Below are 27,141 nucleotides of genomic sequence, written 5' to 3' on the forward strand. Positions count from 1 at the left end.
AGACTAAACAAAATGATTTGCTGTTTATAGGATCTGCAGACAAATTCTTCAATGAAATTCACAATCATTAATGAAGATTCCAGCACTGCCAATCACCCAAGTCAAGCCAGAACCTTCCCTAAGGACTAAAACTCTAGAATTATGTCCAGCAGTAGTTATAAGATGACAATCCATCAGAATTTGAAAATACAGGAGTGAACAACAAAATCTGGAGTCTGCTCTGTCAAAGCAAGCAGCATATATGTTTCAAAACTGATTCTTGAGGAGCAAAAATAGGAGATATAACTATTTAAAAGCCTGAATTCTTACCATAAGCAATACATGTATTAGAAGATAAATGATAACTGGCTCACAGCATGACCAGGAAAGAAATTGGTGGTATCTGTCAAGTGTTCTTAGATTAACAGATTGTATGATTACAATAGCAAGTAACACACCATCAATTTTTGTGTGGTCATATCTGCACTGTAACACCACCTGTGATGCAAGAAACAAACCCAAACATAGTAAAAGTTCATACAGACAGATAGGGATGAGGATTTGAACCTGGTTTTGTCCTTTCCCTGCAGCTGTAAAGAAAGTAGCATCCCCTTGGTACAGAGGAATCACTGCTGAGACCCATCTTCCCCACAGGGTAGGTCAAGTAAGAAATGACAACCTCACAACAATTCTCAGCAGTATGTATGGTTCTTTGGAAAACAGCTGCCTGAAAACCTACGAAAAACTGTAATGAGGGTAGATCAAACAAGTGGAAATCATGATTAGCTTCATGGCCTTTCAATCTATGAAATTCTGCATGTGGCCTTGGTGAGTGATATCAGATAAGCAAATCCTGAAGGTTACAGACTCTTCCACAGTTAAAATAAAAATAAAAAAAAAAAAAAAGAAGAAGAAGTGGCTCTTATGCAACACACAGAGCCTCAGAAAGTCAAGATATTAGAGAAAGAGATCTTTGGGAATCAGGAGGAAAGAGCATGCTGGTGGGTGCACTGGTAAGAGAACAGTTGAGGCAAAGTTACTGATTTGTAGCTGACTTTTGGAAGGGCAGACGGAAAGAAGATAAATTTCTATTTAATCAAACTGCTTGTAAACCCAGCATACACCAAGCCCTCCAGCCACATGCCATGTGAATGATATTAGTGATGATAGTAATTAGTCATAATCACTAGATGATATACTGGCTGAGCTCCTGCAGAAACAGGGAAGACCAGCACAGCAAGGAGGTTTACATCAGAGATTTTGCTGTGCAGTTTTCAGTGTTTTTTTCTAAGCAATAGCAAGACTCTGGTCTTTTTTTTTTTTTTTTTTTTTTTTTTTTTTTTTTTTTTTTTTTTATGACTAGCATTCCTCACGGTGGAGGAGATAAAGTGCTCTTTCAACAAAATGTTGGGGAGCTGGTTTGTGCATGTGGCTAAAGAAACAGGCACTGCTATTTGATAACCAGACTCAAAGATTCAGTGCATCAGCCACTTAATGATCTGCAAAAACCAGCAAGTGATAAAAATGCCATCCTCTTTTATAAATTATATCAGCTTTAGAAATGGGCATCACTCTGCTAGGATGTAAAACCACCACCCATCACTTTTTTTCTTTTCTGAAGACTGTTGCCTTAAGACATGACAGCACTTGTGCATGAAACATCTGAGGTCAGTTATCTCCACTTCCTGAGCCCCCCAGGCCTCCCCTCATGGCTGACCTCATTCACTTCCACAATCTGGTCCAAGGTCCTTTTCATAAGACTCAGGGAACATCTGGAGGCAAAGCCCTGTGTGATTCTGGTTCCCATACTCACAGGAGATGATGTCTCCAGAAGTGAGATTAACAGCTTCGCCTTCATGAAGTAACTACATTTTCAAAAGTCTCCACAGAGGGGAAACACGCAGTAAAGATGACTCTAGCTGAGAATGATGGAGAAAGCTACCAGCAAAGGAGGGAGAGCAGAAGCATTCAAGGAATAAACAGCTGTCCAACATTAACAAGGCCCTCATGGCTTACAGTTCAGTAAAAGTGGACCAAATCCTTCTCCAAAATTATGGCTCTGTTTAAGACAATCGTGAGCTTTATCATCTTTGCAGAAGGTAAGCAGAACATGAAAGACCAGGTCTTTGCTTTTCCTATTGGTACACATCGAGGAAACAGCTACAAACCTCTCTCAGAGTCTATGTAAAGGTCCATTTCTTTGAGCTTCTTTATACACATCAAGCTCATCTCAAATTTCTGTAGCGAGCACCTGTTTTCAGGACTTACATTCCCAAGCTCCCATTACTCTAGCAACCATTACCATTGGTGAGATTCTGAGCTAGCAAATGTCAATTTTCAGGTAACAGCATTGCTCAAACAAGTGATCTTATGACATGGAAATATACATCTCTTGTGTTTTATTCCTAAGAAAAGCATGCATTTATACAACACATGGAAATTTAGTAGGGCCTCATATCTCAAAAGATTTTATTTTGCAGTAAATGCTTGAAAGCATGAGTCCACTTAAATTCCATCACAGAACTGCAGTAGGATGTTGCTAAGACAAGAAACAGCCTTTTCAACTGAGGGGACAGAGGGAGGAGTAAAGTAATTTCAATATTTTGGAAGATTATAAACAAATAACATTCTAAGAGGCTGCTAGGGAGCATTCTGCCAGGACCCTTCCCTGTCAGGTGTTACATGTTAAGCTTTCATCCCCCTCAAACACCCTCAATGTCTGCAATTCAAGATGGTTTGTATTCAGAACTCACAACATAAATTGTGCTAATGTTGAATAAGCAAGTTATCAAACTTTAATTGGAAAAAAAAAAAAAAAGAAAGAAACACCAGGTTATGACAGGTTCTGGCCTAACATTCAACAGCACAGCAGAGCACCCCTCACATCTAATGACAGCAACCACTTTAGCCACACCGGGCTCTGTTTCTGTTTGCATATATTGAGGGAGGAAAAAAGGTCTCATAAGGCTCTGGCCTGCAAGATAAAAAAAACATAACACACATCAACATCTATGAGTCAAGCTCCTTGCAAGAGCAAACAGCAGTACCCACCTTTTGATCTTCTGTGAATTCCGAGTTGTTGTGCTGAGACTGTGCCTCTTTCTGGAGGTGCCTTGCTAATCTGGATGGGGGAAAAGAAAATTGGAGAGTGGGAACACAACACAAACACACACACCCCAGCTCTAGAAAATGTATCAGCCAAAAGCCTCACAGACTGCTGCTCCAAAGAGGTTTGGGTGGTTTTGCAGTTGTGTTTTTGTCTTTTGAAACGAAGTTTTCTATAGCCATGGTAGTTCATATTTAAGAAAAAAAAACCCTAGAAGGTGGACAAAGTGTGCAACTACATTATGCAGGAAAGACTAATGCATCATGAAGGGAGAACAGGTAAGAGGGTCCTTATAGCCAACAGCCCTTTTTACAAGCACTGACTTTTCCCCCTCTCACAATGCCCTTCTTTTACAATACCAAGCCCCAGGCCCTGTGCAGCCCCACAGGCTTTCGCAGGGAGAGGCTGAGGGGAGCGCGATGCCGGGGGCTCGGTGAGGGCACCCGAAGCCATGGCACACGCTCCCCCAGCCCTGCAAGCCCCCCTTGGCCAGGCTGTCGGGGTGGAGCCGCTCACATTTGTGCCTGTCAGCATCACAGGCGGAGCACAAACCCCACCCCTTGTCATCGCCAAGGCAGGAGGACCAAGGGGTTTGGAAAGTAACAGTAAGCAAACAGCTCGAGAAAGCGAAAGGAAGCTGGAGGGAAGCTATGGGAAGAGTTACAGTTTCCGTCCCGGGAGGAAGGAGAACATTAAACAAGCAAAATCTCTGGGCAATTGTTGCCATTCCCTGTAAATAATTTTTTTTTTTACAAGCAGTGGGACAAGAAGAACATGGTTGAGGGGACATCACAATAGGCTTCCTCCTGGAACCTCAGAAGTTTGCACTGTGAAAGGGACTCTGCTGCTCTCCACCACTGCTGTGGGCATTGGCCCAGCTTTAGGAGGGGTTTAAAAAATACATACACCAAGATACATCCAGCAGAACAGATTGCTATTAAAGCTTGTGGCAGGAACAATAATCAGAACTCAATTTCTTTACTTTTCCTCAAAATAAGCTCTCAAAAATGCTCAGACTGATTGAGAGCATTGTAGCTTTTAACTCTCACCAGGGAAAACACAACCAAACAGGATGAGGATACTGCACCAACTTAGTGGTGTTGTCCCACTTGAAAAAATGGAGAAAGACTGGGGCTGAGAAAAGACAAACAGAACATGCTTGAACCCAAAAGTACACTCTTTGCCTACTCCCCTGCCCAATGATACACAAGACACAGAGAAAGGGCATTTTAAAGTAATGATTTAAGAAAACAGATCACCATAGCAGCAATATGCCACCCACAACAGGCAGCAACACAGCACTGACATTTCTGCAAGCATCACTAACACAACCCTCTTTCCGTTTGTCACTAATACAAAAAAAAATCCACCCTAATCCAAAAAAATGCATCTGGCATTCTCCTTGAAGCTCGTTCAAAGTTGGATGAGAGCAAGTTCCAGAGATGGGGACATTTAACAGGGAAGCCACTGCTGACAGCTCAAAGGGTTCCTGCGTGAATAATCACCTGAATGATTGAGGGCCAATCTTTGTACCAAGCTTCTTGTACTTCCAGGGGTAACATGAACACCTGAGCAGATGGACACAAGAGGTACGTAATTGTGTTTTACATCAGCAGCCATCAGGACTTAGATTTTTCCCAAATCCAAGCTTTCTCAGTATCAGCAAGCTCAGTGTGAGCAGCTTCTCTCCAGGATGTTTGTGTGGATCAGCACAGACCATGCTCTCACCTGGACAAGAGCAGCACCACACCTGTTCATCCCATCTCAGAGTGCCTTTGAGAAGGCAACACCCTCAACCCATCCTGCAATGTCTCTCCAGAACTACAGCTCGGTATCTTGCCCTATGCTGCTTGCTTGCAACTTCTATACTACAGCTTGATACTGTTTTTAATTTACCTGCTGAAGATACAGGATAAAGAAGATATAAGCACAAAAATGGTTTTGCTCCTCCCTAGGAAGTATGTCCTTGTAATGCCTTGATCTTCTCTCTCCCTTCTACTCAGTCCTCAGACCACAGAGTTCATCTACCAACAAGTATTTAGTAGGAACTCACTGAGAAGAGCAGCTTCCACAGCTTCCTTACAAAGACACCACACTGCTCAGGTCAGGACAGGGCCAGGGTGTGGAGATCACCGCAGCTCTTGTCCGACACAAGCAACAAAGTGAGGAAGGCAATAGAAGCTGCAATTCAATTCTCAGACTGGACTGTCTGCAAATGTCTGGTGACCTCCTTCTCAATGTAGAGAAGTCAGAAGGAGAGACCAAAGACTCTTCATTCCAAAGAAATAGCATTATATGAAACTCACTGCTCAGACTGCTTAAACAGTTTAAAGCATTATGATTCTACTGGACTCCTTGTAGACATCCACATAAGGGCAGTTAGTAAAAATATCTTCTTTTACTTCTTGATGATTTGTTTTTTTTCTGTCGAGATACAGATCTGGAAGAGAACTTTTCATCTCTCTTCCAAGGTTTGTAGAGTAACAGCTTGCCCTACTCTAAAGGCCATCAGCAAACTGCAAATCACTGAACTTGCATCATCCTTCCTGGTAAGTGAATGAAATTATGAGATTACAGTCTCTCCTGACCACATGGTACATGGCCAGCAGAGCAGTGACTCTGAATGACAACTGAACTGGCAGCCAGTGTGGTTACAACCCAGCTTGACCAGTCCTGAACAGTGCTAAAAGATCCCTCAGGGAGCATCTCTTCAGCTGACTTTTTCTTGGCAAACAAGTGCAAACCCTCTTGACAACTTCCAGAAAATTCACCAAGAGAAGCCTGGCCTGAAATACTCCCATCACAAAGAAATAACTTTCATTGTCATGGCAAATGGAGTAGTAGGGAAGAACATCTGACTAAAGGTACCAGGTCTGTTTCCAAGGAGTCCATCATCAGTGCCCTGTAGAGGATTCTCCTCTGCTGCCAAAGGACTGATGGATGGTGCGGTCTCATGCCAGCCAACCTGACTGGGGTGGCCAGGTTCCCCATTCCCACCCTGGCACCATCAGAGACACAACACACAAGTGCATCATGGACCCTTTTTCATTCTGATGGGCGGGTTGGCGGGTTTTTGGTTTAAGGCTGATGCTTAGCCAGTCCATTTGCCAGGTTGCTCCGTTCCCTCAAGCATGGTGCCAGGGTAACAGGGTGATGGGATGGGGCATCCTGGTCCAGTGGTGCCTCGGGGGCTCCACCAACCAACCACCCCAGCAGCCCACGCTCACAAAATCACAACCTGGTTTGGGTTGGAAGGGACATTAAAAATCACCTTGTCCCATCTACTGCCATGGGCAGGAGAACACCTTCCACCACACCGGGTTGCTCCAAGCTCCACACCGGCCGCTGCCGCCCTCCCAGGAGAGCAGAATAGCCGGTTCCTGCCTGGGCCCCGGCCGGGCACCCCCCGAGGGACGCCCCGGCCCCGCGCCTTTCGGAAGGGCCGGACCCGCGGGGCCCCAGGGGTGAGGGGGCCGCGGCCTGGGCCCGGTGGGGCCCCCCTGCCCCGCCCCGCCCCGCCCCGCCCCGCCCGGGCCGCTCCCTCACCCCGGCGCCTCGCCCGGGACTCCGGGGCCGTGCCGGGCCCGCACTCACATCTGGTACTCGTCGATCGCCTCCACCAGCTGCCCCCAGGAGTCGAAGTCGGTGCCCTTCCTGAAGCTGGCGCCCCAGCGCTGCAGGAGGCTGCGGGCCGCCTCCGACATAGCCCCAGCGCTAGGGCACCATGCTCACCCCGCGCCGGGGCACCCACCGCGCCGGACAGCCGCGCCGGACAGCCGCTCCCGCCAGCCCCGCGCCGCCGGCACCGCCCCGCCCGGCACAGCCCAGCCCGGCCCGGCCCCGGGACACCCGAGCGCGGCGGCGCCTCCCGCCCGCACCGCCCAGCCGGGGAGGCGGCGCCGGCCGCGCCCGCCCGCGCCATCGCTACCGAGGCGAGCGCGCCACTTCCGCCCCGGTACCTGTCATGGCGCCGATCACGTGAGCGTGGGCGGGGCCGGGCGGGGCCGTTTCGCCCCTCCCTCCGCCCCTCCCTCCGCTCCCGGCTGTGCCGCCGCCGCAGGCCCGCCCCCAGGTAAGCCCCGGCGCCCCCCTGCAGCCCCGCGGGCGGCTCTCGCCACTCCGGGCGGGCAGGTGCCTCTGCTGGCTCGCTGGCGTCCCCGCTCGTGCCGGTGTTGGTGGCGTTCGGGGGTCCTTCCCGCGGGAGGGCTGCGGGCCCAGGCCGCGCCGGCGGCCGCTGTCCCGGCGGGAGGCCCCGCAGCCGCGGGGCTGTTGTTGGCGGCGGCGGCCCGGGGGCTCCGGTGGGGAGGCGGGCGAGCGGCGGGGTCGGTGCGATCGGCCGCGATGGGGCGGCGCCATCGGCTCTCGGCTGGCGCTGCCTGGCGGCGGCGGGCGCGTGACGCACCGCCGGGAGCGGCGGGGCCGGGCCGGGGTCCCGCGGCCTCGGGATCCTCCCGGGAGCGTCCCGGGCCGGGCCGCCACACCGCGGGCACAGCGGCGCTGCGCGGGTGGGCGGGCACGGCGCCACGGCCGCTGGCCCCATGGACGAGCCCCGAGGGGCCCCGGCACCATAAGCACGGCCAACAAGCCCCCTGCTCGGCCAGTGCCGGGAAATCAGTGCCGGCAGATCTTCTGGGGTCTGGTGTTTTTGTTTGTCGTGTTTGTTTCGGCAAAGCTGCACAGTGCTTTATAAGGATGAACCTGAGGGGTTGCGGAAGGACCACGAAATGATGGAGGTCCTGGGGGGTCTCCGGTGCAGCGTCCTGCTCAGGGCAGGGACAGCTCCGAGGTCACCGCAGGGCTCAGGGCTTTGTGCGCTGAGGACTGGAACGGCTTTGAGGAGGGAGAGCACACAGCTTGCTTCTCAGTTTTTCTGTCCTCATGGTGAAGGAGTTTTTCCTTTTACCCAGTAGGGCCTTCCCATGTTCAGGATGTGCCCATTATGTTCCGTCACCCCACACTGCTGAGGTAAAACTCACTGCAACGCTTGCGTTATATTCATCTGCTGAAATTGAAGCGGAAGAAAAGAGATAGTCGGGCTAATCTCTGCTCTCCCAACCTTCCAGGTCTGATACACGCATGTAAATAGATCCGTGTTTTCAGTCAGGATTCGTGGTTGCAGGTTCATTTATACCAAAGGCTCCCAAATACAGGCTATTTACAGATGGACCAGACACAGTATAATGATCTCAGTGAATTGAGATTTAGCCTGGAAAAGAGGAGGGAGGCTCAGGCGTGACCTTATGTCTCCCTACAACTCCATGAAAGGAGCTTGTGGCAAGGTAGGGATCAGCCTCTTCTCTCAGGTAACAAGTGACAGGATGAGAGGAAATGGCCTCAGGCTGTGCCAAGGGAGGTTCAGGTTTTGCATTAGGAAGAATTTCTTCACAGACAAATATTGTTAAACATTTGGAATGGGCTGCCCAGAAGTGGTGGATTCACCGACCATCCCTGGAGGTGTTTAAGGATAGACTGGACATGTCACTCAGTGCCATCGTCTAGTTGACATGAGAGTGTTATGTTAAAGGTTTGGCTCGATGGTCTCAGGGGTCTTTTCCAACCCAATTGATTCTGTGATTCTGAGATACTTCTCATATAATTTACAGGTATGTTCAGCCTTATGCAGGAGGTAACAAATGTGGAGGTTTTTTCCTAGGAATGTGTGTGCTCACATAGAGCAAAGTAGGTGGTAGCTTTTTGCCCAAATTAAAATAGTTGTGTCAGAAAGCCAAGAGAGTGCAGTTCTCACACTAAGCACATGGATGGTGAGCATAAGGCATATGGAAGCTTGGCATTTCAAATGAGGAAAAAAAAATTCAAATTAATTTCTTGCCTAGTTGTTTACATAGAGGAGCAGGACATGTGCAGCACCTCAGTTGTGCCTGTTCCTGCAGCTGTTCTTTCCTTTCCACTCCTTAGATTTGGCATAAACAACGTTACAGGAAGAAAATGACCCACTGGTTCCATCGCAACCCTCTGAAGGCTACAGCTCCTGTTCCATTCAATTATTATGGGGTAGCCACCACTCCAGCTGCGACAAAGGTTTGCAAGTAAGTGTACTTGGGACTGGCTTCACTCTACCTCTTGCAGTTTGGGGGACATCCTTAAAAGTAAAAGTTGCTCTTCAGTTTTTGTGCTGCAGATGACTAGAGATGTGTAGGCAGGGAGGCAGTAAGACTGCTAACACTGAGCATTTGCTTACAGAGAATGAATTCTCCAGTTTTCCAGTCTCTGAGTGCACAGCAAGGCCAATTACAACAATGGAGAGGCAAAAGACAAAATCATTGTCTTTCTGATGACTGTGCATTCCTCTGCAAAAGATTGCTTAATTTCCATAAGTGGATAAGGCCTGACTGTTCTGTTGTGGATAGGAATGTAATGAAAAGGGATCTCAGCCTGTTTTGCAGATCTATTCTTATTTCTTCATCTCATCATCCCATTCTAATGTGGAGGAATGTTCCTGCTTGTTACTTCCCTTTGCTCTCTGTGCACCCAACCTCTTGGTAGGTAAAGGCATAGTTATTTAAGTAAGTGTTAGAACGATAGATTGAGTACTGGTTATCCACTGCTGTGTGTCTAGAATGGATTGTACTAAAGAGTCAGTCATATGTATCCAGAGGAGAAAGGAAGAGTTTTCTGTATTACTACATTTTTGAATAGGATTTCTTATTTTGGGTTTTTTTTTCTTTTGTTTTTTTCTCCTTTCATTTAGTGACTTGCGGTTATCTCGAACACGGCTGTTGGAGCTGTTTACAGACTCGAGTTGTAATCCAGAAATGATGAAGAATGCAGCTGACTTGTACTTCTCACTCCTGCAAGGTAGGGAGATTTATTAGCAGTGCTACTAACTCATCAAGAGAAGTATCACTTCAGTTTTAGTGGCACTTCTCAGAATGTGAATTGTGCTGATCTCCTGTAAAGAAGCTGTGCACTTCCCAGGAAGGAGTGTGTCTTCTTGGGTTCTGTGCTTGATACCAGTGGTGGCTGCTCACCAGGCCCTGTCTTCAAGTTTCAGTGTCCTTTGTGACCCAGCCAGTGCTGAGTGCTGGCAGCCTTGCCCTCCCCTTTAACCTCATTCTGCTTCCTGTTGGAAGAAAAAACATGTATTTTTCTCTTAGGTGCTGGTGAGTTGCTCCCTAAATACAAATTGAGTCTGTTAACTAGTTGATATCATTTACTATTCAGTGTAAACTGCTGGTTTGTCTAATACTAGACCATTGGCTTGTTGTAAGTTTATCTTCTACTGCTGCTTGTCTTACATGTAATGCATAAATGTAGGTGCTCATTAGCATGGTATCTGCATTTTCAGTAGATGGTTCACCTGTGCTGGCACATTCCTTTGAAACCTTCCTTCTTCCAATATTTTTGTACCTCTCTTAGTGGTCAGGTGCTTGTCCAGGTTTCTTATTACTGAGTTTTCTGGAATCAGCTGATCAGTGGAGAGTGAGATCTTCCAGTCTGTGGGAAGTAAGTGTTGGTTTAGTGAGCCCATGGGAGGGTGTAGGCTAATGTCACATCTAAAGGTCAGATAAGAATCTCTGTTGCTACAGCCAAGACTTGGAAAGTTTCTTCAGGAAAATATGCTTGGTCATTAAAATTTTCTGCATGTGAAAGGAACAAGTATTTTCTGTGTGTATAAACATGTGACACACTGACGGGTGTAGCCCCAGTAGCTGCTGTGGCAAGCTCTTGACCTCTTAAAGTCTGTAGCACCTTCTTCAACCTCCCTAAAAAATTCCTGGGCCTGCATATGCTGGAATTTGAACATCCCACAGTATGAGCTTCATCCCACTGACTGCTGGTTTCTTGGCTACTGGACATAATGAACCAATTTCCTGTAGCCCTGGAGATAGATGATGACTAGGTGAGCCCATGCTTAGATGCCATTTTTCCTCTCCCTGTTCACCAGGCAGATTTTCCTGTGATTTCCTGGTTGCCACTGTGGTGGGAAAGACAGCCACTCACTGACCTTGAACAACCTCACCCATCCTGTACCTGGGCTAGTCCCACTCCCAGCTTGTCACTGTATGGGATATGCAGACATCTGCCAGGTTTTCCTTGAGCAGTCAAGAATCTCAGGATTGAGTTGGTAACATGCTGGGCAAGCAGTTTCCTGTAGTAGCCAGTTGGGTTTTTTTCCACAATTTATTCTCAAGATACTGAGGAATAAAAGCCCTGGGAAGTATCATGGGGTTTTGAGGGGTTCAGTCAGAAGCATTCCTTTATGTATACCTGTATTCATGTTGGTCCATCTCCTTCATTACTCATTTCTGTTTCCTAGTTTGAGATTGCCTGTTTTATTATTCCATAGGTTTTATCCTTTCACTGGATGACTCTTCCCAAGAGTGCAAGTTGAGATATATTCAGAATTTCAAGTGGACAGACACGTTACAAGGACAAGTCCCGAGGTGCGTGTACTTATCTGAGTGCAGGGTGTGCAGCTGCTCTCTGCTGCTCTGTTACACACAAGCACCTGTGCCAGCACAGGCCTGAAGGGAATCAGAAATGTAGCAAAGTTTTGAACACAAAGTAGTTTCTAAAAGGGTGTTGCTGTGGTTTTGGTAACTGCTATACTGTGTTAGGTGTTCTGGAGCGTGCGTGGCCTTTATATAAAGCTGTGAGAATGCACAGTAATGGTAGAAGGATCTGTTGGGTCTCAGTTGATCTACAAACTGAACCTGCAGTTGGCTAGAGCAGTACAAAGAACAGCCTTGAGGGTATTGGTGAGTTGAGCATGGCTCAGCTCAGTTTCAACTGCTCACTGCACTTTAAAACTTAATTTGGCACTATTGCCTGGCCAGGAACTTCTGTGTGTTTGGAGGTTCCAGTGTTGCTGAAGATCTGATTTTGTTCTTGTCCTCTGAGGCTCCAAGTACATGTTCTCTTGGTTCAAACAGAAAAATCTTCTGTTTCCAGTGGGAATACAGATCTGTAACCTTCTGAATTATTCACTTGTCTCTTGCTATTGGAAGTAATTGTGTTGTATAACCACACCTACAAAGTTGTCAAGCTTTAGCTAGAAGTGCTTGACCTCCTCAAAGCTTTTATTCCCTGTGGAAGAAAATCTGTTGATTAGAACTTTCTTCTCATTTTCTCACGGTCATACACACTTGTACTTGTGCCAACATTACTCTTCCCACTCCCACATCTTTCTTTTTAAAAGGTTTGCTAGTTTCTAAACTATACTGAGCTCATGATTTCAGGTTCAGTCTTTTCAAAGACTCTGTTTGTAGCTTTTGAAATTCCCTGCTATTTGCACATGCTGTTTGTCTGCAGTTACATAAATACTTGCACTAACATTCATTTGAGAGAGTTCTAACAGACTGACTTATTAACTTAGCTGTACAACTTTGAAGTGGACATTCCAGGGCAAGGCTTTCCACAAAATGTGCAATTGAGAAAAAAAAAAAAAAAAAAAGAAGATGGTAAAATGTCAGCCACACCCAAATCCAAACAAATCTCAAGTTACAGTTTTAAAATAAAAGTTCCCAAAAGGGAAGGGTGGGCATTTGAATACAGGAGATTCTAATTATAACTTCTTAAAGGGAATAAGTAAAAAAATTGAAGTCTCTTTTAGGCAGTAGAGTATGTAGGAAGTTCTGAATTGGAAATTGTTGACATCTTTAATGAAAAATGTTTTATGGAGAGAATGCTACGTGAGCTATCAGCAGAGAGAGATGTGAAAACAAAACTGAATGCATTAAGTTTTTTTGGGGTTTTGCCTGTCTTTCTTTAGTGCCCAGCAGGATGCAGTGTTTGAACTGGTTTCCATGGGATTTAATGTAGCTTTATGGTACACAAAATATGCATCAAGACTCGCTGGAAAAGAAGAGTAAGTGGTGTTCTTTTCTTAACAATTCTGCTGCAGCAATATTCCACCAAAGATGTTCTTTGATTCTGGGGGTTGCCTGCTGTGGGACATGTCCAGCTCAGACAGAGTTCCAGGAAGCAGTTGGTCTTTACACACAAGCACTTCAATCCCTTCTTGCCTCTGTAAACCAAGTGCAGTAGTACCATGTATCTGTGATACAAAGTGTCAGTTATCAATAAACTCTTCATCAGTCCCCCTCTAAATATCCAGGTACTAAACTGAGTCTCAAAATCACAGCTCTGCTGATGTTTAGCCCTACAGACTTCTACATCCTTGGCTTCTAATACTGAGGTTACCTTTTACTTGAGATCCTGTCATCACAGGATCTTAACTTAGCAAGTTCTATATGATTATTTCATGACTGGACTGTAAGAAGCTCCTTTACTCTGAAGGTAGCACAGCCATGGGACAGGTCACTTAGGGTATTAGTGGACTCTTGATTCTTGAAGGATTTAAGATTTATCTAGACAAAACCATAACTGACCTGATCTGCTGTTGCCTGCTGTGGTGCCCCAAAGCAGGAGGTGGCACTAAATGACACTTAGAGGCCCTTTCTAACTATAATTTTACTGATTCATTCTATTTTCTCAGTATAACAGAAGATGAAGCAAAAGATGTTCACCGCAGCCTGAAGATTGCAGCAGGGATTTTTAAACACCTGAAGGTAGAAGGACTTTCTCTGCTGTCTGTTCTTTGAGGTCTCCAAATACCAGACCTTTTGTCTTAGAGGAGTCGTTGCTATACACACATACCTGAGAGCACCTGAATGATGCAGAAAACAGAAGGGCATTAGTGTGTTGTGGTACCACTCAGTCCCTGCAGCTCATTCCCAGTGGTACTGGAAGAGTGGTTTGTCTGTCTGCCCATGTTCATGTGCTGCAGTGCTGTCTTGGGACCTTCACTCACTGTGTCCCATCCATTTAGGAATGAGGCGCTTGTTTTGCACTGGTATTAGACCTAAACTAACTCTGAGACTTGCTTTGTATTTAGGAAAGTCACATTCCAAAATTGATTACGCCTGTGGAAAAGGGAAGAGATTTAGAAGCTCGACTTCTAGACTCCTACATCATACAGTGTCAAGCTGAAGCTCAAGAAGGTATCTTCAAATATACATTGGTTGGGTGTGGGAAATGACTCTTTGTGGGTCGCTGATGTCTCATGAATTCTGCTTGGCAGCAAGGCCATAGGTTTTTTATTCTCCTGAAGTACTATGACATAGTGGGGCAGGTTGCTTTTAAAGAAAATTATGGTACAATTATAGAAAGAAAATGCCAAAAATCAGTCTGATAATTATAATACGGAGTATTTTCCACTTTAGAAGAATTTGTGTATGGCACTCCTCCTTTTTCTTATTTTCCCCTTTCATGCAACCCTTTCACCACCATGCTTGCCTAACATAAATTCACAGTTCCTTTACTTTAAAATATGTGCAGCTTCTGTTTATTAGCGGATCTTAAGGCTAACATTACTTCCATTTTTCTCTTAAATTGGAATCATTCTATCCAAGAAACAATCTGTCTTGATTTTGCTGTTTGCTTGACTGCACATCATCTATTTCCTGTTCGTGCATGGGTTTTAAAACCCTAAATGTCTCTGCTGATTTGTTGTGATGGGACATTTCAATTAAACTTAAACCACGGTGTGGAACTTCTTTTCAGTGACAATTGCTCGGGCTATTGAGCTGAAACACAATCCAGGCCTAATAGCTGCTCTTGCTTATGAAACGGCCAACTTCTACCAAAAAGCTGGTGAGTGTCTTGTTTTGTATCCTTAGTGACTTGGTTTATGCACTCGTGCCAGCAGAGATACTTCACCCACCCATAAACTGCTGTATTAGTGCTGTTCTTGGTGGATGTGGAGTGTGTACTTAGCTTCTATTTAGCACATTTAAGGCTTCAGTTATCCCCATGTATTTTGATAAGGCTTTTTGGTTTTGTGGGAATCTTTTTTTGTAGCTGATGGTAGGAAACATTAGTGAAGGAAGACAGACTAGCAGCAGACAAATGGCTTGATGTCAGTGGAGTGTGTTGCTGCCTGTGGGCAGCAGGTCATGATGCAGAGTGTGGAGAGTGGAGTAGGTTCATCATGTACCACCTTCCAGAGCTCATCTCTGGGCTTGCTGAGGCAAGTGGGAGAAGTGCAGAAGTTTGGGAGTCAGGAGAACATTGTAACATACATCACACTATAGTTCACTACTGGAACTTAAACTAGGAGCAAGCTTTGAAATGCTCTCTAAAAATACTTAGAACATTAGCCATCCAGATTTAGTGGACAGGAGTTTCAGGGATTCTAGGGACAACTTTATGATAGCTGCATACTTTTTTGGTTTTTTTTTTCTCCTAGTTTTTCTGTGCTTTTGCAGGAGTAATTTTTTCCCTTGTTTCTGGATACTTTATAGTTAAGATGTATTGCTAAGTTTAAGAATTCTGGTCTTTTAATGTGTTCGAGGTTTTTCTTTTTGGAAATATCTTAAAAATAATTTTACATGTGTGTTTACAGATCAAACTTTATCCAGTTTGGATCCAACCTATGCAGGTAAATGGAGGAAGTACTTAAACTTGAAGAGCTGTTTCTATATGGCCTATGTAAGTACTTTGGGTGGCAGCAGTCACAGCTTGTTGTCTGTCTGCCAAGGGCTGCATAGGGAATGGGGGCTAAGTGTTGGCTTGGCTTTCCTTCCATACTGGGGAGAGGAATTGTGCAGTGTCAGTGACGTTAGAACTGGTTTTGTGGAGCCAAATGAAATCGCAGCAGTGTGGATTTGTTGTGATCACAGATCTTTAATTGAAGCCATTCGGGTTGAACATAATGGTCATTTCTGTTACCTACATCACAGTCTGATCCTAGGCACAGTTCAGAGCTGAGCTTCCTTATTGAAGGCCCTGAATGAAACTGCATCAAGTACCTAAAGGTACCATTCCAAGAGCTGTCCCTATTTACCTGATGGATCTCCTAGCAAGTGCTGCAGTGCCCTTGAGATCCTCAGCTGCTCAATTTGCTGTCTTGTAGCTTGCCACAGCCTGTAATCTTTTTTATGCTGTACAAAGGCCCAAGCTAAGCAGTTTACATCATTGTCTTTCTCTTAGGCTGAGCTTGTAGCTATAAGCTGCTTGCCTTACTACCAGGTTTGAGAGGTGAGGGAGGGTCAGAGTTGTGGTACTTCTCATTCTTTTTTTTAATTTGAGTGATCTGGGCAATGGGAGATTTGGATAAATTTGTACTATGGGAATAGACACTAAAGGAAGGGAGGACAAGGTAGGCATTAGTTGCTGGGATTGCTCCTTCATCCATTGTATTCATTAGTTAAACCCAACTCCTGATAATAGATAATAGGAATTCAGTTCTCACTGAATAACAATACCACCTTTAAGCACAAGTGTGAAGGAATGGGACTTTTTGGGGTGGAAAAGTTATTTGGACTATGACAAAATGTCTCAGACAGCAGAACACCTCATCTCTTCCAGATTCAGTGGTGTTTGTTGCAGATGGAGTTTTTGAGTGTTGAGGTAGTTTTAGTTCTCAGTCTTAGCTTTGTAAACTTGCCTGGGGTTCATTCACTTTCTGTGCTGGGGCTTGATGCTGCACACTGCTGCAGTGAGAGATGGGACTGGCCCCTGTGCTGGTGCTTCAGCTCAAACAGCTTCGTGCAGCTCAGGTGCTCCTGGCTGGACTGGAGACAGCTCACTCATGTTCGTGGTTCTGGTTCACAGTGCTCATGTTGAACTGCATTAATGGTTCAGTGAATGCTGCTTTGACTTGCATTCCCCAGCTCTTCAAAGAGCTGCAGCTGCTGTAGGGAGCAGGAGAAGGGAATTGTTGCAGGAAGTGCCCAGTGATGTTGGTAATGATTTTTTCCTCTTCCATCAGGCATACTGTTACCATGGCCAGACTTTGCTGGCCAGTGATAAATGTGGGGAAGCAATCAGATCTCTGCAGGAATCAGAAAAATGTAAGTGTGGTTGAGACTGGAGTACAGGGTCTGGTGATGCCATGCCTGTTCTGTTTTGCTGTATTTTGTTGATTTGCTATTCCATAAAGATTTTATCTGTCACCTGATGGAAATCCAGCACACCTTTGAATACAGTGTATTTTTTTTGTCTTACCAAAGACTGTCTTTCATAACAGTGTTGCAGCAAATTTCATCTTCACTTCTCAGGCTGGCTTAAAAAGACTGGCTTTGAGCTGCCTGCAACATACAGTGTGAAAACCAGTGGTCTGGTCATCCTGTTTTCTGGTCTATATGTTAGAGTAGTGCAGCCATTTCTGCTTCGGAGGTTATATAGTGAGTCTAGATTATGACAGTTTTTTTTAGAACTAGTTTCAGTAACTTACTTCTTTTCTCTCAATTTGAAAGGTATATTCAGGCAAATTTGCAGTAGTTCAAGGTCTTCTGCCCAGTCTTCTCACTTCAAAGCTATTTCTATCCCAATGGCCTGCACTGCATAACTTTACTGCAATGTATCAAAATGCTGAAACCTCCAAAGCAGAAACTTTATTACTAGTTTTAAAAATATATCAATCAAAGATTTATTAAGAACAAGCTAAGTTTCTTGGAGTAAAACAAATACTGTTCTGCTATTCAGAGGAGAGTGCTTCTTCTCCCATTCCATATTGGTTATTGTTTGGTTTGGGGCTTCAGCTTTGTGTGGACACTTTCATACCCTCTGTTTTTCCCTACCATGTGGCACAGTTCTTGGGCTTATTGTTGCGTTTTTCCCCACACATAAGAATGTTTTCCTGCATCTTCCCACCAAAAAAGCTGTCTTTTTCTTTTTCTGTTCCTAGTCACTTGTTGGATGCAGTAAATCTTGGCTGGAAGTGCTGTCTTTGAACTAGTTTGGTTTTGTTTTGTTTCTAAGAAGAAAGAGGTCTGACTGAAATCTGGTGTCTTCTAAGACTGAAGCACTGTACAGCAGAACCATGATTTAAGAAGGTCGTGTAAATAATTTTTACTTCCTTTCTTTCTTGCAAAGTTTTTGCCAAGGCCGAGGCATTGTGCAAAGAATATGGAGAAACCAAAGGGCCTGGGACTACTGCCAAACCTTCTGGACATCTTTTCTTTAGGAAACTAGGAAGTTTGATTAAGAACACACTAGAAAAATGCCAGAGAGAGAATGGATTTATGTAAGTAATTCATGGTTGGTACAGCACTCTGTATGAAGTGTTATTACCTCATTTGCCTTTACTTCAGAATGGGATGGTAAATTTTACTCTCCAGTTGTTACATTCCTTTTGGGCATTGCATGTAACTTAGAGATAAATTTGCAATTCTATAATTTTCTCTTGGCAGATTTGCAGTGGGTCTGTGCTGTCCCACTCTGTGTCCTGTGCCAGTTCAGCAGGGTGGGTTGGGCTGACATCTGGAGAGGCTGAGCAGTTTTCTTCCCTCATTCCTCAGCCACCTGGTTACTTTTCCTTCTGCACAGGAGAAAATCTGCAGAAGTTGCTGTGTTGCTCTGATGCTCCCTTCCTGTCTTCTGGAATCTGGTAGACAAAAGAGGACAGAGGAGGAAGTGGAGACCAGTAGGTGATTCTGCTTTGCAAGCAGAGAAGTCAAAACATGATTCTGCCTTCTGTGATGATCATGCTTAGGGTGTTAGAAGCTTTACCAGTCCCAATATAGTTAATATTGTAAATAGGGCTTTCTGTTCATTAATGTCCTTCCAAAAAGGGTTTGGAAATACCAAGTTTTTATTTCAGTTGAAAATACCGAGATTAGTTTGTCTAGAGTTCTTTTGCTCTTTTATTTCTCCCCTTCCCTCCTGTTATGATTTAGTATTCCATAATAGGTTTGTTATTTTCATTTTTATGATATTTAAAGACCTGCATAATAGGGGAACTGACTAAATGGAAGGGATGGTTAAGTAGATCACAGTGAACTGCAAATAGAAAGAGAAATGCTCTGCTCTGCTTTGGTTCAAATACCCATTGTCAGAGCTTACAACAGCAGCATACTGGAGATTTCAACACATCCATGTCCCTCTAGAACAAAACTTGGGAAGAGGAAGCAGTGACTGTTTTGGGAGAGCTCTGTGCAGCATAGGAAGTGAGGCAGTGTGTGAGCTCCTGCTGGCCTGCCAAGGGCAGAGGGACACCCTGAGTCGGGCTTTACCCTGTAGCCAGTCCTGGGAGGGCTGCTGTGTTGCCTTCATCCACTGTGGCACATTTAAGACTCTTCAGGAGAAGAACTGTCCTCTTCATCTTTGGGAAGTACTTTAAATCCTCATTTGTGTTTTGAAGGGGTATTTTTGGACAAAAGATGCTCTTTCCATTGAAGCACTGGGAGTAATGGTTATTAAGTTGGAGAAAACCCGCTACACAATTAGGGAACAAACAATAGTACCAAGAGGAGTTGCTTTTATTCTTGTGACCCTTGCTGGCAGAATGCATGTTAGGCAGTGCCTTAAGGAAATGGAAGAGAGCAGCAGAGGTTGCCACTGTGAAAACCCAGATTGTTTTGTTTAGAATTGCAAACAAGACTTGCAGAGATGGAGCACTGTATTTTAAATCCATTTCTGTATTCTGTTCCAGCTATTTCCAGAAGGTGCCAGCAGAGGCTCCCCAGCTGGAGTTGAAAGCAAACTATGGCTTAGTAGAGCCTGTCCCTTTTGAGTTTCCTGCCTTGAACACACACTGGACTCCTGAAACAGTTGCAGCATTTGATCTCACCAAGAGGCCAAAGGATGACACCGTAAGATAATCCCATGTGCTGTTCTTTCCCTCTGGCTTTATTCTGTGAGTTGGTTTGGCTCTTCTGTAACATTCCCCAGCTCAGAGTAGGAAGCAGACACAAGGCTACCACCTAAGCTCATCCTTCTGTTGTGCCAGGGGCAAGTCAATTAACCTCTGCCACACTGCCAGCATCTGGAAAATCAGCTCATTTTTTACTAAGTCCTGTAACACTACAGGACTGAATGCTAGAGAAAAATTCTTTTTTAGAAAAGGATTCATTTAACAATGCTGAAACAGAGAACAGTTGGCTTTTCCCTCTTGCTTGAGGCTTACTCAAAGTGTTCAGCCTTGAAAAGAGAGGGGACTATTAGATTATAACATGTAAAGTTAGCCATGCATAAATGCTGTGCACACACAGTGGTTTGTACTTGTGGTGTTTAGTTGTTGTTTTTTTTTTTTCTTCTTGTTTGCAGGCTAAACCAAAACCAGATGAAGAAGTAAAACCTCTGAAGGAACCAGATATAAAGCCTCAAAAAGACAGTGGATGCCAGATTTCTTAAGTGCCATAAGTGCTTTGAATTCACTTTGAAACTCCTATTCATAGGACTCTGGGGCTTTAGTTCTGATCTCCTTTTTTGATTCTCCTTTTTTCATGTAGAAGACTAATTTAATTTACCTTTGTTAATATGTGTCTATCTTGCTTAAGAATGTGGTGGATTTCTAGGAGGTTATTTATATCTGACTTATTTTTGGTTTTAGTGGGATATCATAGAATGAGTGGGCTTAAATGTTCCTATTGTGCCTCTACGGAGTTTCTTTTTGTGGGTTTTAGTTTTGCCCACAAATAGCAAAGGAAGTATCATGATTGTAATGCTTGAGGGTTTTTCCATTACCTGATATGCTGTATCATGTCCAGTTCTGCAAACAGAAGTTTGCATGATCAGTTATATTTATTCAAGTTTTGTCATTTAGGCTTAGCCCCTGTCGTGTTCCAATTCACCTAATTGTAGTGAGGGAAGAAAATCTGGGTTTGGTTTGTAACACTCCTGTGGTACTTCACAGGACTTGCACAGAACTTGGGAAACCTCAAGTTCTGCATAACAGGAGCACAATTTATGTTCAGAAACTGTCTCTGTTCTTTCCTCTATAGATTAGGGGTTTTATATCAGAGTTTGTAGTAAGGTACCTTAGCTTTGTCTGTCCTTTAATCCAAATCCTTTAATATCAAAGTGTATCTGAAAGTGATGCAGCAAGCAATATGGACGTGCTTAAAAGCAAAGCATCCCTGTGTCATTTATTCAGTGTTTTTGAATCATCAAAGCTTTGTTAGGTTTGAAGGCTGCAGACAGTTCAAATCTCTTGGCACTGGAATTCCTGAAGCTGTCATGCTAAGGTAATGGATTTGGAAGTAAGTTGCTGTATTTCCATCTGGGTAGTGTCTATAAGAAGCTGTCAGGAGAACAGGGTGGAAAGATGAGCTGAAGAGCTGATGGCACAGCTGGAAAGCCAAACTCTGGATTTCCTTTATGCCCTGTGTAAACAGTGCTGCCTCTCAGCTTTTGCAGTATTGCACTGAAATCAGTTTTTTCTGAAGAAAACTTGCCAGAAGCCAAGCCCAGTCAAGGCTGAGAAAGAAAGGATTTTGTAGAACTTGCTGCTTCCATTTCTGCCTGCTGTGGAAAATGTGACAGCATTCTTTAGTGCTGAGCACTGCAAAACACCCATGACAACAAGAACATCTTTCTGATTTGCTGCAAATGGAAAGGCATATGATGCATGTGTTGAAGTGAGAGCCTTGCAATCCCTGGGTCCTGGTTGCTGCACTTCTCTTTGCCTGAGAAAGAAACTGAGCAGCCTGACAACATTCACCCTTCCAGCAAACATGATGGCAAATGCACTTACCGTGATGTAAACTGTAAACGCATTCCTCACTTTGTATTCTTTGTTCACCTTCCACTGTGCTGTAATTCAGTGCTTCTAAAATCATTCATGGGGCTTGGAGTCACTTAGCTTAGAGAGCAGGTGTGAAACTCCTTGAAGGCCTGTGGAACAAAAGCTGCTGAGGAGGTTAATAGGGAACTCAAGACTCTTCCTGAGACACTGGACCAAATTGTAAAATTTGTTGATGTAAAAGGCAAAGAGACTTAATGCTGGCTGTTGTGGGTTGATCAAATGCAAGACCTCCTTGCTTCCTGTGATGGATTTTTCTTTCTGTCACTTCTGCACATAAAAGTAAGTGTAAAGTAAGCTGAATTTCTTTTAGAAGATGTTTCTGTTCTGCAGGGGCCTGGAGGATAATGAGTATCAAGAAGAATATATGCCTAAAAAGGCATTCATTTCTTCTGGTGCTACAGAGGGACCTGGGGTATGTTTCATGAAGAGTTACTCAAATCTGTTCCTAAATTGATCAGCTGACTCATTAGACTTCTTGCATTGTTAAAAGACAGCTTAAGTTTTGCCAGAGGGGAGTGTGGAGTTAGTTTTCTTGTAAGATTTTAGTTCTAAAAATGTATTCCAGCTGTAGTGATCAACATTTGCTCAACCTGCCTCCCTTAAGGATCAAGATACAGTTAACTCAGTTTCATAATCACAATTTTTTAGCAACTCATTGTTTTTTGAAATATTTGTCAATATGTACACATCTCAACTGAATTAGTTTTCTTTCTGTGTAGACCAGATCCTGTTTTCCCTCCTCCCCTCATTTTCCCTTCCATCCGCTACAAACTGTGGCACAGACATACCCTTGTTTGCTAATGCTCTTGTAGGTCCTGGGCCTCATTTCCAATGCAACTTTTACCCATGGGTGGGTTCCAGTAGAGGAATATCTTAAAATCAAATTAACACATCATGACTAAATCATTCCCAGACATCTTGGTAGGAAAGATTATTTTATGGACTTGGAATTCTTTGGACGCCTTCTCAAACCGAGCGGTTTGTCTGGATTAAGTTCACTGTAAATAGTTTGGGGCATAACCAAGTGAATTGTGTCAGATGATGACATTACTTAAGCCTAGCTGTGTAACCTTTTATGCCATAGCTGCTTCAGTAAATATGATGTAGTAGTTTAAAAATAGAATAATGGAACAAACTAATTCACTTAACATGTGTTGCTTTTCAAGACAAACTTTGTTTACTTGTAGCTGGAATCCTGTGGCAAACATTGGATTGCCAAAAAATAAGAAGCTGGAGAATGTTTAGTTTGCAAAGTAGAGAGAGCTGTGAGGTAATGAGCAGCTTTATCTTCTGGTTTTGTTGAGTAGTAGCAGGAATTACTGTAAATAGGATATAGATTAACTGTCCAATATGCTTAAGTATATGGGTGAATGAACTGGGAATTTCAGTCAGTCTGGAAACCCAACAGCCCTGTTCCTTCTCTTATAGCTCCCTTCGGTAATTTTTAAGAGTGAAGTATTTTGAACGGTGAGTTTTTAATATTCTGATGCTGCAAGAGCCTGTTTTTGTGGCCTCTCTCTGGTTTTGGAGGCTCTCATGGCTAAGCCTGCAAATCTTGTTGGTGTAAATAGTCTTTAAAGATTTGTGCCCCATCTGAAGCAGGACAGAACTGCAGCTGAATAAAATACGGAGTGCTGGGCCCTCTGTTTTGTGCTTTAAGAAAAGCAGTGATTGTCTTTAATCTACTATAAACCAAACCATTAAGCTTTTTGTAGGATTTCTATTTAAATACTTTCCCCCATGTATTTAAATACACTTCCTCCATGTATTTAAATACACTTCCTCCATGTTCGTATTCCTGGGTTTTCAGTAATTACTCTCCATCCAGCATGTGACACTCCTGCAGCCGAGGGACTAAACCTGGCCCTTGGATGCTGGTGTCTGCCTCCCACTGGATTTGGTAGAGGAGTTTTACCTGTCAGCCTAGGGATGGCCTGTGCTCACTTGGATGTTCAGCATGGATCCCTAGTGTGTCTGTAACGATGGTAGTTGTTTGTACAACAAGCAGGAAAGTGGATCCCTGTGTCTGTGTAGAATAGAGAGAACTTTGCACTTTAGAATTTTCTTGTCTTGCAAATTTGGTACAATACAATATGCTTGTAAATAGTCCTTCCTGTCATTTTGTTGCACTGATTTCAGTACTGTGCTATGGGTAAGGTTTTAATGGGAAACATTACTAAAATGTATTTTTAATTGTCTGTGTATAAAACAAATTCATGAAGCATATCTCTCCCTTTAGTATTGGGGCAGTAAGTAGCTAAGAGGAAGCAGTAAGTAGCTCATCTTCTTCCATGGGAAGTCCAAGAAGTGAAGACTTTCTGTCTCTTGGCTGTGGGATGAAACATTTCATTCCATCCCTGTGTCTGGTGTCTAAGCTGAAGTTTCAGCATTATCATAAATCCTGTTCATGCCTGTTAATTATCCCTAAAAAGACCCTGTCTCTAAAGATCACTCTTAAATTACCATAGAAGCATACGCTGGGTGGTTTTTTTTTCCTTTTTCTGTGTTTTTTTTCCTGTCACTGTCCCAGCTGAGTGAGGAATAAAGCACAGTGAGCAAGACAGGCATGGAAAAGCCCCTGCAGTGTGTAGCTGTCTCCAGGCTGTGAGTGCAGTGGAAAGGCCTTTCCACAGTGACCATTTGTTTCACTCAGACCTTTCCCTGTTGGTGATGCTCTCAAATTCAGAAAAGGTCCCATGGCAACTCGGGGGACCCTTGATTAGCTTTTTATGTAGGAAGGCCTCCCTCCTTTGGTGTAGGTACCTCCATGGATTACAAGCTTCCTGAAGCCATCCTGTGCTCTGAGTAATCCCACTTCAATGGAACCAGCTCTGAGATCACTGACTGAGCAGCCTTACTTTGTGAAGACAGTCACCATGCAATCTTAAACTTCATAGCTGGAGAATTTGTATATAGGCACAAATTTCAGAATACCATTTAAAATAAACAATCTTCAAGTAACATGTTTTATTTTGTTATTTAAAATTTTACATACGAGAAAAAGGCTTTGTCTTGAATATTACTTTCTGCAATTTAAGGCAACTTTATTAATTCTGGAGAATGCTTAATCCTTCCTTAAAGGAGGACTTAAATAAGGAAGATACATTAAGCATGTCAAGTCCTGGGGTGGGAGGAGAGGAGATGGGCTTTCCAAATTCCTGTTTAGAAAAAGGAGTAATTAGGCAGAATTTCATATGGCTGTACAAAATCCCAGCATTTGCCAAGGTCTGTGACATTATGGGATATTCTATATACTATGTGAAGGGGGTTATTTGGGAATAACTTCAGTCTTCTGTATCAGAACCAGGCATGCATCTGCTGGTGGCTCCAGGAGTCCCATCTGTCTCTCAGAGCCATGTGGTTGGTGATCTTTAATAATTTTGCTTCATGCATCCAATCTTTCTGTCTGGCTTTCCCAAAGAAAGAAGGACTCCTTTGCAGTGTCTATGTTGATGGCCTCTGGATGTAAGGCTGCCCTTGTTTTGTTGAGTTGCTCTCAAATCTGAGGGTCAGGGACGTTGTCCTCTGTGACACCTGGACGCTCTCCTCTGCTGCCCGTGCTTCCCCAGTTTCTGCCAGCACAGCTTAGTCAATACCTTCCCCCAAACATCGTTAGAAACTGTGTAACAGCACCAACAGAGCCCTCTCGAAGGGATAAAAAATGCCCACAGGACTCTGCTGGAGTGATGGCCACCAAGGGGCAGCAGAGCTCGTGTTTGCCTGCAGTTTTTCCGCACAGCTGCCCAGCACAGACTGTGCAGCCAGGAACAGCTCCACAGCTTTAAAATGGGGAAAGGTGTCACAAGTTACACCTTCTACATCATTTTATGTAGAACATCTCTGTAATTACTGACGGGGGGCATCCAGGAGCCCGTGCATGCTCTGTGAGCAGGAGAGCAGCTACCCCTCCATCGAGGATGTTGCCAAAGCCATGGAGCAGGGGCACTGACAAACACGGGCAATCTCTTGCCCTGTGTCCCAGTAGCTGCTCTGTCCCAGGGCCTGGCAGCCTCTCCAGGGCAGCTGCCCTTTGGGAACAAAGCAGCATGATACTGTATACAACTCTGTGGGGTTTCTCTGGGGTCGTGGGCTGGGTTTCTGTGGCAAGGATTTGAAGTGGGAAGGCTGCAGGGGTAGCTTCTGTGAGCAGCAGCTGCTCTCACGTTGGCCAGAGCCCATTCCAGCCAGCCCCAAGATAGCCCCACTGCTCCCAAAGCTGTGTCCATCAGCCCCCTGCTCATGGCTGTGGGGAAAAGGCCTTGGGCAGCTGGAAGTGTGAGGCAAGGGCTTCTCTCCTCTGCACACTGCCCTGCCAGCAGGGCTGGGAGTGCACAGGAGGCTGTGAGGGGACACAGCAGGGCAACTGACCCCCAGTGACCAGAGGGTACAGAACTGTGTTTGGTGCAGCTTCACAGATTAACTTGGTTTTATGCTCAAAATTAAAGTTTGCTTCTTGTTTCCGTAGTCCCCAGTGTCCTTGGAGTCTGTGTCTCTGGTTTGACACAGTTTGAATTGCAACGACTTAATTCCTTAGCAAGTTGAAGTTTTTCCTTTCCTTTCTTTTTTCTTTCAAATTTTAATATGATTAAGGATGGATTAACAGGAATGCAATCACTACTCAAGCAACAAAGCTGGCACTTGGCTATTTTTTCTCCTTCTTTTAATACTTACTGGTATTGTCTGAAGGGATTATCACCAGGATTTAAAACCCTTGATGATTTGTAAAATTAGCTGTTCTCCTTTGTTCAAATGACATAAACTCTATCAATACAATTCAGACTACACTGCATAGTATCAGCCTGTCAGCTTTTTCCAAAGCATGCATTTTACAATGCCCACAAGTGAGCTTTTGCATGCCCAGGTGCAGCCTTTGTGGATGAAAGCAGTAGAAGACCACGGTTGTCACACAGGTAGACAGCAATCAGTGTGTGGTATGTTAGGTATGGTATGAAGTTTGTGCAAACTTCTGAGTTAGACCAGTGTGGCAGAGAGCACTTGCAGAAAAATCAGAATAGGATGATTCTAATCAAGGGTGGACCAAGAAAGATCCAATAGTTCTTGACAAGTTTGTTAAATTTGAGTCATATATCACTCGGTGTAGTCAGCCTGACTAAGGACTTTCTTGTTCCTGTATTTCAAATTGCAGAAACTTTTAAGTATTAATGAATAGACCAGTAAAAGGATCCACATAAAGCTTAAAATCAGGTTACATGAATTCCTGTGAAAAGTATTGTAATACATGGTAGATCCTTAGGAATATAAGAGGAAATTAATGAACAGAGAAAGGGGGAAATGTTGAACTCAAAGCTACACATTAAAATTCAAACCATTTGCTTTTGGCAACACAGCTTTAAAAACCCTCATGCTGTAACTATTAATGGAAAAGCCTTTCTACTGGCAAGGCAGATACAAAATCTCTCTGCAGCTTCCACAGTATCTTCTGTCTCCTGATGAAAGAAGAAGTCTCCTTGGTAAGAAAACACTTTCTGGAGAGAGTTTCAGGTAAGTATGACAGAGTTACTCAGTGACATGTCTGAAACGAGCCACCAAGGACTGTCACTGG

The 27,141-nt window shown here is 44.2% G+C and overlaps 2 protein-coding genes across 8 annotated transcripts in view; one reads left to right on the forward strand and one right to left on the reverse strand.

Moving 5' to 3' along the window:
• Positions 1–6,935, reverse strand: part of AIDA (axin interactor, dorsalization associated) — a 29,519-nt gene extending 22,584 nt beyond the window's left edge. Inside the window, exons 1-2 of one of the 2 annotated variants that reach the window (XM_066316254.1) lie at positions 6,680–6,935; positions 3,031–3,100 (exon numbers count right to left, since the gene is read on the reverse strand). In XM_066316254.1, coding sequence (XP_066172351.1) covers positions 3,031–3,100; positions 6,680–6,789 — 180 coding nt within the window. In that variant the 5' untranslated portion in view covers positions 6,790–6,935. The remainder of the gene's footprint in view (positions 1–3,030; positions 3,101–6,679) is intronic. The other variant, XM_066316255.1, reaches the window with a different exon arrangement.
• Positions 6,936–7,109: 174 nt separating this feature from the next.
• Positions 7,110–24,539, forward strand: BROX (BRO1 domain and CAAX motif containing). Of its 6 annotated transcripts, none has more exons than XM_066316242.1 (13): positions 7,110–7,157; positions 9,002–9,132; positions 9,795–9,901; positions 11,394–11,490; positions 12,819–12,914; positions 13,545–13,617; positions 13,944–14,049; positions 14,612–14,701; positions 15,453–15,538; positions 16,821–16,902; positions 17,927–18,077; positions 19,485–19,644; positions 20,099–24,539. In XM_066316242.1, exons 2-13 carry the CDS (start codon positions 9,032–9,034, stop codon positions 20,183–20,185), a joined length of 1,236 nt encoding a protein of 411 aa, XP_066172339.1. In that variant the 5' UTR covers positions 7,110–7,157; positions 9,002–9,031; the 3' UTR covers positions 20,186–24,539. The 6 variants fall into 6 exon arrangements, 5 of the variants coding, with proteins under 5 accessions (XP_066172339.1, XP_066172340.1, XP_066172341.1 ...); XM_066316243.1 differs by lacking the exon at positions 7,110–7,157 and adding an exon at positions 7,453–7,590; XR_010743297.1 differs by lacking the exons at positions 7,110–7,157; positions 9,002–9,132; positions 20,099–24,539 and adding exons at positions 9,391–9,585; positions 18,380–18,476 and having other exon boundaries at positions 19,485–19,624.
• The last annotated feature ends 2,602 nt before the right edge of the window (positions 24,540–27,141 follow it).

The sequence above is a fragment of the Sylvia atricapilla genome, chromosome 3 (genome assembly GCF_009819655.1).
Source record: "Sylvia atricapilla isolate bSylAtr1 chromosome 3, bSylAtr1.pri, whole genome shotgun sequence".
Classification (NCBI taxonomy): Eukaryota; Metazoa; Chordata; class Aves; order Passeriformes; family Sylviidae; genus Sylvia; species Sylvia atricapilla.